Raw genomic sequence first — 17,297 nt, 5'->3', positions numbered from 1 at the left:
TGGGCGAAATTACAGCGCGGCCCCTTTAAGAGAGAAGGGGGCGAAATTACAGCGCGGCCCCTTTAAGAGAGAAGGGTGGGCGTTGCCGAGCAACAGTCGCGCATGCGCGATTGGACACACGGGGGTGTGTCTGTTGTAATGCGCATGCGCAGGGGGAACCCGCGCTGTGAGGTGCGCATGCGCTGCGGGTATAGCGTGGTGTACGTAGTTTGCGTAGCGAGGCGGCGTAGGTAGGGTCAGCCCTTTGCGGTGCGCATGCGCAGTGAGTGAGGCAGGACGGTTGGTTTATGCGCAGTGCGTCCGAGAGACGGTGCGCATGCGCACGACGAGGTGGGCGGGGAAAGCGGCGCGCATGCGCAGCGCGCCGTCGCCTCTCCCCCTCCGCTCTGAGGAGGCGCCGCCATTTTGTGAGGCCGCCGCCGCCGCCAGCAGCGCCATGAGAGCCGGCATCAAACTGTTCGTGGGCAATGTCCCCGAGGAAGCGACGGCGGAAGAACTGAGCGAACTGTTTTCCGGTGTGTCCGGTCCGGTTCTCGGTATCGCTTTAATGAAACAATTCGCTTTCGTTCATCTCCGGGACGAAGCGGCGGCGGCCCGAGCCATCACTACAACTTAACGGGCATCAACTTCACGGTCGTCGGATCGTGGTGGAACCATCCAGGCCTCGGCCTACCAATACCTGCAAGATCTTTGTCCGGCAACGTATCGCCGCTTGTACCAGCGGCGAGTTGAGGTCCTTATTCCAGCAATACGGCACCGTCGTGGAGTGCGATGTGGTCAAAGGTACCGGACCCGCCGCTATGGGGCCTCCCATCCGCTATGGGCCTCCCATCCCCATCATTATCATCATCCCCCCCCCCCCCCATAGACCCCCGCTGTGGGGCCGTGTCCGCCCCATGGGTCCTCGGTGCCCCCTATGTGGGGTGGGGGGGGGCTTAGGATGCCGTGTGTGGCCTTGAGGCCGAGCTGGGGGGGGTGAGGGGGGAGCTGCTCCTCCCTATGGGCTGCAATGGGAGACTGGAACGGTGTCCGTTTATCCCCATTAATTGACCTAAAGGTGTCGTTTATCCCCATTAATTGACCTAAAGGTGTCGTTTATCCCCATTAATTGACCTAAAGGTGTCGTTTATCCCTATTAATTGACCTAAAGGTGTCATTTATCCCCATTAATGGGGATATCCCATTATGAAATCCTCTCTTCCTAATTAATATAAGGTGATTTCCTTACTCTTTGCCACCTAAATCGGCTCCATAGGAGTTGTGCAGGGTGCCCTATAGGGAGCTGCTCCCCTATGAGCTGCAATGGGAGGCTGGAGGCCTATAATTCCCCCCTATGAAACTACTATATGTTGATTTTCTTGCTCTTTCCTGACACTGATGCACCTAAATCTGCTCCATAGCAGTTGTGCAGGGTGCCCTATGGGGAGCTGCTCCCCTATGAGCTGCAATGGGAGGCTGGATGCCTGTAATCCCCCCCTATTAATTGCTATAAGGTGATTTCCTCGCTCTTTACTGCTGTTTATGCACCTAAATCTGCTCCATAGCAGTTGTGTAAGGTGCCCTATGGGGAGCTGCTCCCCTATGAGTTGCAACGGGAGGCTGGATGCCTATAATCCCCCCCTATTAATTGCTATAAGGTGCTTTCCTCGCTCTTTTATGTCATTTATGCACGTAAATCTGCTCCAGTGCCATTGTGCAGGGTGCCCTATAGGGAGCTGCTCCCCTATGAGTTGCAACGGGAGGCTGGATGCCTATAATCCCCCCCTATTAATTGCTATAAGGTGCTTTCCTCGCTCTTTTCTGTCATTTATGCACCTAAATCTGCTCCATAGCAGTTGTGTAAGGTGCCCTATAGGGAGCTGCTCCCCTATGAGCTGCAATGGGTGGCTGGAAGCCTATAATCCCCCACGTTAATTGCTGCATGGTGATTTCCTTGCTCTTTCCCACCATTTCTATACATACATGGACATTAGTCTGGACACGGAGCAAGTTTCCACCCCTGTGAGCTGCAATGGGAGGCTGGATGCCTGTAATCCCCCCTATTAATTGCTATAAGGTGCTTTCCTCGCTCTTTTCTGTCATTTATGCACCTAAATCTGCTCCATAGCAGTTGTGCAGGGTGCCCTATGGGGAGCTGCTCCCCTATGAGTTGCAATGGGAGGCTGGATGCCTATAATCCCCCACGTTAATTGCTGCATGGTGATTCCTCGCTCTTTGCTGCCATGCGTACGCTTCAATCCGATGTGGACGTGGATGAGCTGCAGTGGGAGGTCTGATGTCTCCCATTGATGACTTACTGTGTTAATTGATACTCGGCGCTTCCCTTCCCCTTTTGCCTTCCCATTTATGCACTGAAGCTCCCCCGACGTGGACACAATGAGAGCTGCGCTGGGAGCTCTGAAGTCCTGTAATTACCCCCCCTGTTAATTAACAGGAGATGATTCCTTTCCTTTCTGCCACGATTTTCAGTTGCTTTCCCCAACTCTTTTATACACTTCAACCCATCCCAACGTGGACACGGAGCGAGCTGCTCCCCCACGGGCTGCAATGGGAGCACTGAAGGCTGTAATTAACTCGCTGTTAATTGGCATAAGGCGCTTTGCCCCACTCTTTGCCATCACTCATCAGCCCACATCTCCAGCGCAGACACAGAGGCTGCACTGCAGGCACTTCTCCCACAGCTGATGGGGAGATATGGGGCTGATATGGGGTATAATGGGGAGTTTGGGGGGTGTCTTTGCGGCAGGGAGTGCAGATTTGGGGCAACTTCAGGACTTTTGGGGCTGTCGGTGCCACGTCTGCGGGATCGCGTGCTGCTTTGAGGCATCATCATGCAGGAAGGAGCAGGATGAGCTAATAGTGAGCTAATGAGCGAGCTAATGAGCGAGCTAATGAGCGAGCTAATGAGCGAGCTAATGAGTGAGCTAATGAGCGAGCTAATGAGTGAGCTAATGAGTGAGCTAATGAGCGAGCTATTGAGCGAGCTAATGAGCGCGGTCACCGCACCAGCGCTTACTGGGGCCCTCTGTTTTGGCTGCCCACGTTGGCTGCGCCGTCACCGACTGTACGCTGACGGTTCCTGGGCTGGGGATGGTGCTGAGGAGCCCGGACCCGTCGTGGCGGGGGCTCAGAGCCCACCTCACTGCTCCCTTCCCATCACCGCGTCCCTCTGTCCCGCTTCTAACTCCTGTCCGACGTCTCTGCTTCGTTAACGACTCTCGTTACCGCGCTGCTCGTTTGCTCAGCGTCTTCATGCCGTGCCGGCCCCGCTCCCTTCTTGCTTGCACTGGAGAGGGGGCGGTGGGAGGGTCCGGGGGGGCTCAGAGCGTGGCGGTGTGTGCGGGTACAGCAGGGGTGGGAGCATCACAAGGAGCAGGGCCCGAGCTCCATCGTTTAACCTAACGATGTTAATTAACAGCCTGGAAGCTTTTCTGTCTCACGGCGGAAGCTTGGAGCTTCCCAAGACCCTGCAGTGCAGGCCGCCCCAAGCTTTGGGGTCCCGGGGGTGTTTGTGAGCCTGGTGTCTCGCTATGGGGTGACCGTGGGGGGTGCTGGGGGTGGTCCAGAGCGTGGCTGGAGCTGAGGTTGCGGGGCCACCGTTGTTTGTTACCGAGTGCGTAGGGTAGAGCCGGGCGGCGCGCCTCGTTAAGCCTTCAACCCTGTAACGAATATGTCTTTTCTCCCCCACTGATAACCCTCTGTCTGCTGCTTTATCAGACTATGCATTTGTTCACATGGAGAACGAAGCAGATGCAAAAGTTGCCATCGAAAATCTTAATGGGAAGGAGGTGAAAGGAAGAAGAGTCAATGTGGAGCTCTCGACCAATGTTCAGAAAAAGGGAGCGGGTCTGGCCGTGACCGGCCGGCGTCGTGGTGGACAAGAACAAGCGGATAGGCCTGGAGTACAGGGAGAAGTTCCAGCCCAAGATTGAGGGCTTCGAGCAGCGCCGGCTCGCGGACTCCACCTTCCCCGCCGCCGCCACTGCCGGCTACGCCGCCGCCTCCTCCTCCTCCCTGTACGATTACCAGCAGCGCTTCGGCACCGCGCCAAGTATGACGGCTTCGACGCGCAGCCCCGGCCCTCGTCCCCCTCCTACTTCGGCCGGGACCGCAGCCCCCTGCGGCGCTCCCCGAGCCGGGCTGGCTACTCGGCGGCCACGCTCCCGGTAACGGCGCAACCGGCCGCTTACCGCGCGCAGCCCTCTGCCTCGCTGGGGGCCGCTTACCGCGCGCAGCCCTCGGCCTCGCTGGGCGTCGCGTACCGCCCGCAGCCCACCACCGGCCAGGCCGCCGCTTACCGTGCGCAGCCTTCGGCCTCGCTGGGCGCCGCGTACCGCTCGCAGGCCGCTGTTTCCCTGGGCGCCTCGCAGCCCGCCGCTGGCTCCCTCGCCTCCTACGGTGCCCAGCCCGCTGCCGCCGCCTCCTATGGCGTGCAGCCCGCCGCCTCCCAGCTGTCTGGCTACGGCCTGCAGTCCTCGGCCCTCGCCTCCTCCTATGGGGTGCAGGCTGCTTCCAGTTACTCGGCCGCTTACGGCGCCCAGGCCGCTGCTGCCTACGGTGCGCAGGCCACCACCGGCCCCACTGCTTCCTACGGCGTGCAGTCGGTAGCCACGCACGTGGCCTCCTACGGCGCGCAGCCCACCGGCTACGGCGTGCAGCCCGTTGACGGCCACGCCGCCTCCTACGGCGCTCAGCCCGGCACCGCGCTCCCTGCTTCCTACGGCGCCCAGCCGGTGGCGGCTCACGCCGGCTCCTACGGTGCCCAGCCGGTAGCCGGCCACGCCACCGCTTACGGTGCCCAGCCGGTAGCCGGCCACTCGGCCTCCTACGGTGCCCAGCCGGTGGCCACCGCGCTTACGGCCTCCTATGGCACGCAGCCGACCGCCGGCCACTCGGCGTCCTACGGCGCTCAGCCCGCCGCCAACCTGCCCGCCTCCTACGGCAGCCAGGCCGCCGCGCTCTCCGCCACCTACGGCACGCCGGCGGCCTCCTCGCTGGCCGCCTCCTACGGCAGCCAAGCCGCCGCCGCCTCCTACAAGGCACAGGCTTCCGTCCCACTGACGGCGGCCTACCGAGCCCAGGCCTCCAACTCGATGGCGGCCTCCTACCCGGCGCAGCAGGCCTCCTCCGCGTCGTTGGTGGCCGCCTACAGAGCCCAGCCGGGCAGCGCCTACGACGGGCCGAGCCAGCTGGGGCAGCAGGCTGCCTCCTACCTGGGCCTCTCTCAGGCCGCCGCCGTTGCACCGCCCTACGAGCGCACCCGCCTCTCCCCGCCTCGCAGCGCCGGCTATGACGATCCGTACAAAAAATCCTCCGCTCTGGCTAAAAGGTATGGAGCCCGGCCGGCGGCTCGCGTGTAGCCCACCTGCGGCGGCGTCTTCTTCCCTTCCTCCCTCCCCTCGCTTCTCTGTGCTGGATACCTGGGGGAGGTGGGAGGGATGGGGTGGCTTTTGGTGGCTGGGGATGGGCCGGCTGTCCGTCTGTCCGTCTGCTGCGTCGCTCTGTGCCGCGAGAGCCGTCGGCGCCGGGTTGCGGCGGTGCTGTGCGCGATGCTGCGGGCTCAAAGGTTCACCCCCAGAGCCTATAGGGGGGTGGTTGGGGGCACGGGGGGGGATTGCAAGGGTGAGTTTGGCTTCGCTTGTTGACCGAGCGCTCCCCGGGGGGGGACCCCGCGCTGCGCCACGACCCAGGGTGTGCCCGCGCCGCCGCCGCACCGCGCCTTCACACCACGTCTCTGTTCTCTCGCCCAGGTACAATTCAGACCGCCGTCTCTCTGAGCTCTCAGATTACCGCCGCTTGGCGGACTCTCCGCTCGCGTACCGCCGCTCGCCGACAAAGTCCCCGATGGATTATCGCCGCCTGCCGGAAGCGCACGCCGATTACGCCCGCTACTCGGGCGCCTACGGCGATTACCTGCCCGCGGCCCGCGTGCATTCGGGCTACCAGCGCCGCCTGTAGCGTGCCCTGAGACACCCCCCCTCTTTCCCTCCCCCAATCCTGCGCCAGACCCTCCGCGCCGCCCCCCCCCCCCTTCTTGCAACAGCCCCCCTTCTCCTTTCTCCTAAAGGCACGGATGGTTGGTTTGGGGGTTGGTTGGTTGTGGGTTTTTTTGGGTTATTTTTTTAGCCACTTTTTTTGTTGTTTGGAGTTTTTTAGAAGGTTTTGCATTCACGGTTCAAGCAGCTCCCGCCGTGTGATGGGAGGAGCACGGTTGCAGGCCCGCCTGTAGCGCCGCGACGCCACACTTTTGCCTGTTGGCACCAAACAGCTCCGTTTGCAGCCCAAACCGTCGGCGCCGCACACGGCCCCTCCGTCCCCCAACCCCCCCATTTCCCTCCCCCCCAACACACACACCTTTTTAGCATCGAGTTCAATCCAGGCACGGCGTCGGACTCGACCCTGCGGCGCCGAGTGACGTTTTGTACGACTGTAAATAAACTGCTGGGCCGTTCCCAGTTTAGAAACCCTCGTCTGCTGTTTTTCTTTCCCCCTTTCAGGGTCAGCTTTGTTCCGATCCCCCCCCTTCAGGGGGCAGACAGGTGATGGGGGAGCGGCTTTGGAGAGGAGATGTTGAACTGCTGGCGCTCTATTTCTAATCCAAACACTTCTGCCTGCAGGTTTTCCCTTCAGCCAACGTGTGTTTTTTCTCTAGGAGTTGGCAAAGTGAAACGTAACCTGTTGTTTACAGGCAGCATCTCCTCAACGTGACATGGAATCAGCTCGGCTGCACCAGGGTGAGCTCTGCCCATCCCTACGGCGCCTGAGGGCTCCTCCTCTTCACTGCTGCAATGAACTGTAAAACCTTAACAAAAGCATTTTCTGCCCCTTGTCGTCCCTGAGCTGCGGAACGCGGTGCGTCCTCTGTGGCTGTTCTCTGACACCATCACCACTTTGCTTTGGTTTTATTGCAGGGCGAGGATGGCAGCAGCCACGTGCGCGCGAGCAAAAAAGTACAGCCTGAAAAGCTACAGCCCTAGTGGGCAGAAATACAGCCTGACAGAGCAGCAATAGTCTGCTGGGGTACAAAGACAGCCTGACAGGACAAGCATGCAGCCAGCTGGGGTAGGAAAAGGGCAACAGGACAGTCTGATGGGGTAGAAATACGGCCTGACAGGGCAAGAGTACAGCTGGTTGGGGTACACGCAACACAGGGTGCTGTTGGGTGGGCACCCCCTGCGTGCCTCATTAAGGGTTCATTAAGCAGCGTGGGAGGTAATGAGCACCTTAATGATTCTCCCCCTCGTTTTTCAGGCTGGTGGCAGCGAGAGGATCCCAAGGAGTGACAGAAACAGCTTTGAGGTAGAACAGGAGGAGCGCAGCCGTAGCCTGAGGTACGCTGGTAGGAATGAACAGAGTGTGGCAGCACCAGAAAAGAGACTGAGAAACTCACTGCTGTACTCAGGTTGGTGCTGGAAAGGAGATGGGGGAAGCTTGTAGGAAAGGCAGCTATAGTTGTAGGAGGCAGCCAAGGGAGCACGTGAGAGCTGCTGGGTGATCTCCAGAATCGGGGCTGGGAGATGAAGGGCTTCCCCAGGAGCATGGGGACACGGTCAGGATGTAGAAGACCGTGACCCCAAGCTTCGGCCCCAAAGAGCATTTAATTGCATTGAGTAACGAGCTGGCGAGGCCAAGGGGTAAGGTGGGGGTGGGCTCTGCAGGGTCCTTAACGAGCTGGCCCTGTTAATTAGCCCAGCATCAGGATGAGGACAGTGTTAGAGTGGGGCTGTAAAGCGAAGCCGCTGCCTCAGCAGCCTCTTGGTTTGCAGCATGACGGTGGTGAGTGCAGGGGAAGGAGAGGCGCCCGCGCAGCAGACACAGGCCTGGGGTCGTTAAGAGGTTCGTTAAAAGTTTATTTTACTGGAAAGAGCGGGCAGGTGGAGGGGGGAGGGAGGGAGGAATAGGAGCTGAAGGCCAAGGCAGAGCCACGGGTTGGGCTCCAGGCTTAACGCCGGGCTCGGCGCAGCGCTGTTGGGATGGTTAAGTACCACAATGGGGTCAGACTGATCGTCTTTAAAGAAAAAAAATACGCACGTCCTTTAAAAAAATAAAACAAAAAAAACAAAAACAAAAACCACCCCAACGAACCAAAATTGAACCAAAAGAAGCTACAGCCCAGGCTGCAAGAAGGGGGAACAGCAGCTCCACGCACGCCGTCGGGGGGAGGGGGGGGGAGCGGGGAAGCAAAGCTCGTGCTACGGCTACGCTCACGCTAAACCTGAGCCTAGACCAGCTAGGGGCTGGACAGCGGCACGGAGAGGCGAGAAAGCATATCCTGAAAGACTGAAGTGGGGCCGGGGAAAAGGGGGATCAGCTACTTCTGACTACGCTACGAAGAAGCTCGAGCGTCCGTTAGGGACCGATTCGTTAGGTGAAACGGGTGTGCTTTGAAGCCCAGCACAGTCAGACGCGCAACGGCACGGGAACCCGACGTCCAGCCGCAATTATCTTACCTGAAAGAGAAAAGCAGAGTTCAGGGCCCTCAGCGGAGAGCCAGGGCTGTGCCAAGCCCTGCGGGAAGCAGCTGGAGTCCAGACATCAGCCGAGCTGTCGGCAGCGGGACGCCGCTCGGTTGTGACCTGTCAGTCGGACCGGGCTCAGCACGGTGTTGGCGTGAGCGGAGAGGGAGAGGAGCCTCCCCTCGCACCACGCCGGGGTGGCAGGGCCGGCTCCCGGCACCGGGAGGACTGCTCAGCACCGAGATGTCGACGCTCATCTCGCCACGCTCGCCGTGCGAATGCCAGCAGGGCTCTGGTGGAGCCGGCGTCCGGGCTTTAACGCCCACAAAGGGCCCCGAGCCAGGTCCTGGCGCTCGGCCCCGAACCGTATAACCCCTGCTCCGGGAATGAGGCGGACTCAGCCCCGCTGCCGGGGGACCCCCACACGACCCCAGCGCACACCAGCGGTGGTCTGCAGCTCCACACAGGCTCACCTCGGCTCAAAAGGCAGAGTACCGCGCCCTGTCCGCGTACGGGTCGCGCCCGAACCGCTGCATGTCGTAGAGCGAAGCCCGAGCGACCGACGAGACCGGCGACAGCTGACTACGATCGTACGTGTACGCCTCTCCGACGGTGGTGGCCGCGGCTGCCGTGCGGCGCAGGGGGCTTCTATCCCGGGTGTAATAGGTGGAGGAGGCCGCCGCCGCCGCCGCCGTGGCTGCAGCCGCCACCGCGGCCGCCGCTACGCCCGGGGTGGGCAGCAGAGCTCTATCGTAGGGGTCTAAGGTGGTGGGGATGCGGCTGGCCATGGCCGTGGTGGCCGCCATGGCCGTGGACTGGACCTGGGAGTACTGGGCGTACTGGGAGTACTGGGCCATGGTCTGCTCTGCGTAGGCGTCGTACGCAGAGGCCGTCGCATAGGACCTGACGCGGTAGCGCTTGTAGTAGTCGGCCATCCCGCTGTACGCGTCATCGTAATACATGGTCTCCCCATAGCCCGCGGTGTAGGGAGTGCGCACGGCTCCGTACTGCTCGTTATAGGCCTCGGTAAAGTCAGCCACTTGCCCCGGGCGATCTACCGGACACTCTTTAGACCAGTGCCCTTCCTTCCCGCACCGGTAGCAGCCGCTCTTGTCTCCCATCCCGGGCGCGGTCCTGAGCCGACTGGTGGACAACTGCACGCGCATCCGCTTGCCTTGAAGAAACAGACGCAAAAGGGAGGCTATAATTGAGGCCACACCAAGAGGTTCGTTAGAAAAACATGCACAGTAAAGCAGACAATGGGGGACACGAGTGGAAACCTGCAGGCTCCCCGACCTCCTGCATCCACCCCGCTGCGCTCGGCGTGGAGCCGTGCACCGACTTACCAGCACGGTGCTGGTGACACCGGGGACACCGAGCACTCAGTGGCTCTCAGGCACATCCCGCCTGTCCTGGAGGGACTCACAGCTGAACCCACGGCCTCCAAAGTCGCAGAAAAGCAGCGTTCTGCCCCAAACCTTCTTGCCGACCCAATGGCTGCGAGCTCACCACCACCGCAAAGCCGGCACGGCGCAGTGAGAGCCACCCAGCGATGCCACCCAACGGGGTCACGCACGAGAGGGTCCTGCCATGTCACACAGTGGCACCCAGGGGATGAGAGGCCTTCAGGAGGGGGACGCAGCCCCAGGTGTGTGCTGGGGACAGTCTGACGTCGGATCCTGTGCAGATCATGGCACTTTGGAGGAGAGTTTTGGCATTGGGATGAGAGCAGAAGGACGGGACAGCAACAGGGGCACTCACAACTGGCTGTGAGCAGTGGTGAAGAGTCCCTGCCCAGACCGGAGCGGATGGGTCGTGGTGAAGAAGAGCACCGTGGCCAGCCAAAATGGAATGGATGGGTAACGAGGAAGAACAGCCCTGGGGACGCCATGGATGGGCAGATGAATTGTGGTGAAGAACAGCTCCAGGGACGCCCAAAACTGGGCACCAGGCGGGGACGGGGAGCTTTGAGGACACCCCCAAGAGGGGCGATGAGTTGTGGTGAAGAAGAGCTCTGTGGATGGCCAACGTGGGCAGACAGGTGGTGGCAAAGAGAAGCGTTGGGGACACCCCAACTGGGAGCACCAGGGTCAACAACACCCCAACCAGGGGGTCGGCAACACCACAACAAGATGGCGGCGTTTTGGGATGATGAAATTGATGCATCTTCAACATCCCAACGGGCTCCGGAACAGCCCCATGGAGAAGCACTCACTTTTGATGTGGAGGAAGTGGCTTGGCACCGGCACTGCTCATCCACTTGGCAAGCTATGGGGCTGGCCATGGGGCTGGCACAAGCCCCGTTGCCACTCTGGGTCCTTCAGGTAGATCCCCCTAATCCACCCAAGACCCCAGAGCCTTACCCTTCACAAGAGGGACCACCATGAGGACGAGCTTGGAGAACAAACCAAAGAGAAGCGCTGGCATCGCCAACACCCCAACCAGGGGTCGGCAACACCATGACAAGATGACAGCATCCAGGGATGAGGCAACAGATGCGTCCCTAACAACCCAATGGGCTCCAGTACAACCCCCTGAAGATGTACTCAGAGATGGATCGGTACTGGCACTGTTCGTCCACTTGGCAAGACACTGGGTCAGCATGAGCCCGGCAGGACCAGGTCCACCACTAGGTCCTTCCGATGGATCCCCCAACCTACCCAAGACCCCAGAGCCTAACCCTGCATGGGACCACCGTGAGGACGAGCTTGGTGGTCAAACCAAAGGGAAGAAGGGAAGCGCCGGTATCATCAACACCCCAACTGGGGGTCGGCAACACCGCAACAAGATGGCAGCATCTTGAGATGACGCAATGGACCCCAACAACCCAACGGGCTTCGGTAAAGCCCCAAGGAGGTGGCTCGGCATCGGCGCTGCTCATCTACTTGGCAAGCTATGGGGCCAGCATGAGCCCCACAGGACCGGGCCCACCACTGGGTCCTTCAGATGGATCCCCCCAACCCACCCAAGGCCCCAGAGCCTCACCCTGAGACCAGGTGAGGACGAGCTTGGTGGACGAACCACAACAAGATGGCGGCATCTTGAGATGACGCAACGGACCCCAACAACCCAACGGGCTTCGGTAAAGCCCCAAGGAGGTGGCTCGGCATCGGCGCAGCTCATCCACTTGGCAAGCTATGGGGCCAGCATGAGCCCCACAGGACCGGGCCCACCGCTGGGTCCTTCAGATGGATCCCCCCTGGGTCCTTCAGATGGATCCCCCCAACCCACCCAAGGCCCCAGAGCCTCACCCTGAGACCAGGACGAGCTTGGTGGACGAACCACAACAAGATGGCGGCATCTTGAGATGACACAACGCACCCCATCAACCCAATGGGCTTCGGTAAAGCCCCATGGAGGTGGCTCGGCATCAGCGCTGCTCATCCACTTGGCAAGCTATGGGGCCAGCATGAGCCCCACAGGACCGGGCCCACCACTGGGTCCTTCAGATGGATCCCCCCAACCCACCCAAGGCCCCAGAGCCCAACCCTGAGACCAGGACGAGCTTGGTGGACGAACCACAACAAGACGGCGGCATCTTGAGATGACGCAACAGACTCCAACGGGCTTCGGTAAAGCTCCATGGAGGTGGCTTGGCATCAGCGCTGCTCATCCACTTGGCAAGCTATGGGGCCAGCATGAGCCCCACAGGACCAGGCCCACCATTGGGTCCTTCAGATGGATCCCCCTTGGGTCCTTCAGATGGATCTCCATCGGGTCCTTCAGATGGATCCCCCCAACCCACCCAAGGCCCCAGAGCCCAACCCTGAGACCAGGCCAAGCTTGGTGAACGAACCACAACAAGATGGCGGCATCTTGCGATGACGCAACGCCCCCCATCAACCCAACGGGCTCAGACGCAGCCCTCCACGGAAGCACCATCCTACCCCACGGAGCATCTCCCCTCCAGCTTCAGGGCCGGCTCCGACCTCACCAAACCCAGCCGTAGTGCGGCGCTGCGCCCAGCCGCGGCCGACCTCCATCTCCCCATCTCCATCCCATCCCGGCCGCGCCGTCACCTTGGAACTCGGTGTTGTCCAGCCCTCGGATGGCCTCCACCGCGTCCTCGGCCCGCTCCATGTGCACGAAGGCGTAGTCCTTGACGATGTCGCACTCGATGACGGGGCCGTACTCCTCGAACTTGGCGCGCAGCTCCAGGTTGGTGCAGGTGGGGCTGATGTTGCCCACGTGCAGCTTGGTGGAGGCCTTGCTCTTGTTCTTGCTGGCCTCCACGTTGATGCAGACGCCGTGCAGCTTGTGGTGGTGCAGGTTGCGGATGGCGTCCTCGGCCGCCGTCTTGTCCTCGATGTGCACGAAGCCGTAGTTCTTGATGATGTCGCACTCCAGCACCTTGCCGTACTGCTCGAACAGCGAGCGGATCTCCTGCTCCGTCGCCTCCCGCGGCAGGTTCCCGATGAACAGCTTCACCATCTTCAGGCCTACAACGAAGCCGAGCCTGGATGGATGGATGGATGGGGGGGGGGTCTCTGCCTTCTCACCCCCTCCCCACCAGCCCCTCTTGGCCCTACAGACCCCAGATCCCACCTCACTCTGCTCTAGGCCCGCTCTTCCCCCCCCAACCCCACACCCCCAACCCCACTCCCCATAGCCCCCCCCTCCTCCCCCTATACCCCCCCCCATGCTCTCAGCCCCTCCCCAAACCCTCTGACCCCCCTCAGCCCTTCCGCCCCCCCCCCAACCTGCTCCCTCTCAGCCCCTCTCCCCCCCCCCACCCTCTGACCCCCCTCAGCCCTACCGCCCCCCCCCAACCTGCTCCCTCCCCCCAACCTGCTCCCCCCCCCCCAACCCCTGACCCTCATTTCCCACCTCCCGTTCCCCCCCTCCCGCTCCGTCCCGTTCCCGGTCGCCCCTCCCGGTGCGGCCCCGCCCCCACCTGCGCCCTCCGCCGCTCTCTCCTCGCAAAATGGCGGCGGCGACGCTCAGCCACTCGGGCCCCGCCCTGCGGCCCCTATTGGTAGTTGGAGCTGTCCGTCAAGAGCGGTACCGCCCCCAAGGACGCGATGGCCCCGCCCTTGACTGCCTCGCAGCCAATCAGAGGGAGAGGAGGGGCGCGCGGAGTAGCCCATTCATGGTTAACGGGGGGATCCGGAGTGGCCCATTCATGGTTAATGGGGGGATCCGCAGTGGCCCATTCATGTTCAATGGGGGGATCCGGAGTGGCCCATTCATGGTTAACGGGGGGATCCGGAGTGGCCCATTCATTGTTAATGGGGGGATCCATGTCCCCATCTCCATCCCAGTCCCATCCCCATCCTAATCCCATCCTATTCCTGTCCCATCTCCATCCCTGTCCCTATCTCATCCATCCCATCCTATCCATGTCCCCACTTCCATCCCAGTCCCATCTCCATCCCTGTCCCCATCTCCATCCCAGTCCCATCTCCATCCCAGTCCCATCCCCATCCTAATCCCATCCTATTCCTGTCCCATCTCCATCCCTGTCCCCATCTCATCCATCCCATCCTATCCATGTCCCCACTTCCATCCCAGTCCCATCTCATCCCTGTCCCCATCTCCATCCCAGTCCCATCTCCACCCCAGTCCCATCCCCATCCCTGTCCCATCCTATTCCTGTCCCATCTCCATCCAGTCCCATCTCCATCCCAGTCCATCCCATTCCTGTCCCATCCCATCTGTTCCATCTCTGTCCCTGTCCCCATCCCATCCCTGTCCTCATTTTCATCCCTGTCCCATCTCCATCCTTGTCCCTCTTCCATCCCCGTCCCATCTCCATCCCTGTCCCCATTCCATCCATCCCATCCTATCCACGTCCCATTTCCATCCCAGTCCCATCTCCATCCTTGTCCCCATCTCCATCCCAGTCCCATCCTATCCAAGTCCCATCTCCATCCCAGTCCCATCCTATTCATGTCCCATCTCCATCCCTGTCCCCATCTCCATCCCAGTCCCACCCTATTCATGTCCCATCTCCATCTCTGTCCCATCTCCATCCCTGTCCCATCTCCACCCCAGTCCCATCCTATCCCAGTCCCATCCTATCCCAGTCCCATCCCCATCCCAGTCCCATCTCCATCCCAGTCCCATCTCCATCCCAGTCCCATCTCCATCCCAGTCCCATCCTATTCCTGTCCCATCTCCATCCCTGTCCCCATCTCCATCCCAGTCCCATCTCCATCCCAGTCCCATCTCCATCCCTGTCCCCATCTCCATCCCAGTCCCATCCCATCCCAGTCCCATCCCATTCCTGTCCCATCCCATCTGTTCCATCTCTGTCCCTGTCCCCATCCCATCCCTGTCCTCATTTTCATCCCTGTCCCATCTCCATCCTTGTCCCTCTTCCCATCCCCGTCCCATCTCCATCCCTGTCCCCATCCCATCCATCCCATCCTATCCATGTCCCCATCTCCATCCCAGTCCCATCCTATTCATGTCCCATCACCATCCCTGTCCCATCTCATCCATCCCATCTCCATCCCAGTCCCATCTCCATCCTTGTCCCCATCTCCACCCCAGTCCCATCTCCATCCAGTCCCATCCTATCCCTGTCCCATCCTATTCACGTCCCATCTCCATCCCAGTCCCCCTCCCCATCTCCATCCTTATCCCACCCCCCTCCCTGCCCCCACCCCCCCCCCACCCCCACTCACACTCCATTTTCTCTCTACAGACGCTTTATTTGGGGTTCAGCACAGCTCTGGGGGGCTGCATGGACATCATGGGGACCCCCAGCACAGGGCAGGAAGGCACAGCAGCTCTTGGGTGGGTGTTGGGGGGGGGGGGGGGGGGGGTGCCCACCTGTGTCCCTCCATCAGCTCAGCAGGACCCCCCCATTTTTATTACACCCCCCCATGTTTATTACACCCCCCCATTTTTATTACACCCCCCCCCTTTTTATTACACCCCCCCCCTATTTATTCTTCTTAAAGAAGCTGAAGCGTTTCTCCCTTTCCTTTTCCTTCCCCTCTCGGGCTCGTAGAGGGGGGGGTCCATCGCCGTGGTGGTGGTGAGGGGGGGGCACTGGGGGCATGCTCATAGCCCTCGTCATCCCTTTACCCCCCCCTCCAGATCCCATCACAGTCGGTCCCTCTCGTGGCCCCCCCGGCACCAGGGCAGCCGCCGCGTGGATGACCTGCAGCCAAGCACTCATCTCTGCCTGGGGGGGGGGGGGAGGACACGTCAGAGCCATCCATGGGGAGCTCATGTGTCCCCCCCCCCCCCCAAAAAGAAGTGCCCCCATCATCTGCTCTCACCTCATCCTTAGCCTGGAACAGGTACTCCTTGCCGTCGCTCAGCCTGTGGGGAGGGATGGGGTATGGGAACCCCCCCCCAAAACACTGAACACCCACCCCCCCCCCAGACCCCCCAGCAGTGCAGTAATGGGGCTCAGCAGCCGCCCCCCACCCTATGTGACCCCCCCCAGACCCCCCAGCAGTGCAGCAATGGGGCTCAGCAGCTGCCCCCCACCCTATGAGACCCCCCAGACCCCCCAGTGCCCCCCCAGCCATGTATGAATGAAGCTCAGCAGCTGCCCCCCACCCTATGTGACCCCCCCAATACACCCCCAGCAGTGCAGTAATGGGGCTCAGCTGCTGCCCCCCACCCTATGTGACCCCCCCCAGACCCCCCAGCATTGCAGTAATGGGGCTCAGCAACTGCCCCCCACCCTATGAGACCCCCCCAGACCCCCCAGCAGTGCAGTAATGGGGCTCAGCAGCCACCCCCCACCCTATGTGACCCCCCCCAGACCCCCAGCAGTGCAGTAATGGGGCTGAACAGCTGCCCCCCACCCTATGAGACCCCCCCAGACCCCCCAGCAGTGCAGCAATGTGGCTCAGCAGCTGCCCCCCACCCTATGTGACCCCCCCAGACCCCCAAAACACCCCCAGCCATGCAAGAATGGAACTCAGCAATGGGATAGGACCCCCCCAGACCCCCCAGCAGTTCAGTAATGGGGCTCAGCAGCTGCCCCCCACCCATTGTCACCCCCCAGACCCCCCAGCAGTTCAGTAATGGGGCTCAGCAGCTGCCCCCCACCCTATGTGACCCCCCCAGACCCCCCAATACACCCCCAGCCATGCAAGAATGGGACTCAGCAATGGATAGGACCCCCCCAGACCCCCAAGCATTGCAGTAATGGGGCTCAGCTGCTGCCCACCACCCTATGTGACCCCCAGACCCCCAGCAGTGCAGTAATGGGGCTCAGCAGCCACCCCCCACCCTATGAGGCCCCCCCAGACCCCCCAGCAGTGCAGTAATGGGGCTCAGCTGCTGCCCCCCACCCTATGTGACCCCCCCAGACCCCCCAGCAGTGCAGTAATGGGGCTCAGCTGCAGCCCCCCACCCATTGTCACCCCCCAGACCCCCCAATAGTGCAGCAATGGGGCTCAGCAGCCGCCCCCCACCCTATGTGACCCCCCCAGACCCCCCAGCAGTGCAGTAATGGGGCTCAGCAGCTGCCCCCCACCCTATGAGACCCCCCCAGACCCCCCAACAGTGCAGCAATGGGGCTCAGCAGCTGCCCCCCACCCTATGTGACCCCCCCCAGACCCCCCAGCAGTGCAGTAATGGGGCTCAACTGCTGCCCCCCACCCTATGAGACCCCCCCAGACCCCCCAGCAGTGAAATAATGGGGCTCAGCAGCTGCCCCCCACCCTATGTGACCCCCCAATACACCCCCAGCCATGCAAGAATGGGACTCAGCAATGGGATAGGACCCCCCCAGACCCCCAAGCATTGCAGTAATGGGGCTCAGCAGCCGCCCCCCACCCTATGTGACCCCCCCAGACCCCCCAGCAGTGCACTAATGGGGCTCAGCTGCTGCCCCCCACCCTATGTGACCCCCCCCCCCCCCCATACCCA

General features: G+C 61.4%; 2 protein-coding genes across 4 annotated transcripts; one reads left to right on the top strand and one right to left on the bottom strand.

Annotated features, from left to right (window-relative positions):
• The first annotated feature begins 172 nt into the window (after positions 1-172).
• On the top strand, positions 173-3,932 carry LOC140265071 (RNA-binding protein 14-like). Its single transcript, XM_072360949.1, is given in 3 exon segments — positions 173-610; positions 612-783; positions 3,718-3,932. Coding segments are annotated over 3 exon segments (681 nt in total). The 5' UTR covers positions 173-316.
• Positions 3,933-7,832: 3,900 nt separating this feature from the next.
• Positions 7,833-13,423, bottom strand: LOC140265070 (RNA-binding protein 4B-like). Of its 3 annotated transcripts, none has more exons than XM_072360946.1 (4): positions 13,351-13,423; positions 12,476-12,895; positions 8,930-9,630; positions 7,833-8,450 (listed from the first exon to the last, which is right to left on the bottom strand). In XM_072360946.1, the coding sequence occupies exons 2-3, from the start codon at positions 12,885-12,887 to the stop codon at positions 8,936-8,938; spliced, it is 1,107 nt and encodes a 368-aa protein (XP_072217047.1). In that variant the 5' UTR covers positions 12,888-12,895; positions 13,351-13,423; the 3' UTR covers positions 7,833-8,450; positions 8,930-8,935. The 3 variants fall into 3 exon arrangements, with proteins under 3 accessions (XP_072217047.1, XP_072217048.1, XP_072217049.1); XM_072360947.1 differs by lacking the exon at positions 13,351-13,423 and adding an exon at positions 13,284-13,307; XM_072360948.1 differs by lacking the exon at positions 8,930-9,630 and having other exon boundaries at positions 7,837-8,450.
• Between the last annotated feature and the right edge of the window lie 3,874 nt (positions 13,424-17,297).

This window comes from Excalfactoria chinensis, unplaced genomic scaffold (genome assembly GCF_039878825.1).
Source record: "Excalfactoria chinensis isolate bCotChi1 unplaced genomic scaffold, bCotChi1.hap2 Scaffold_421, whole genome shotgun sequence".
Taxonomy (NCBI): Eukaryota; Metazoa; Chordata; class Aves; order Galliformes; family Phasianidae; genus Excalfactoria; species Excalfactoria chinensis.
The sequence above is the reverse complement of the archived record's forward strand: the minus strand, read 5'-3'. Positions and strand labels throughout refer to the sequence as shown.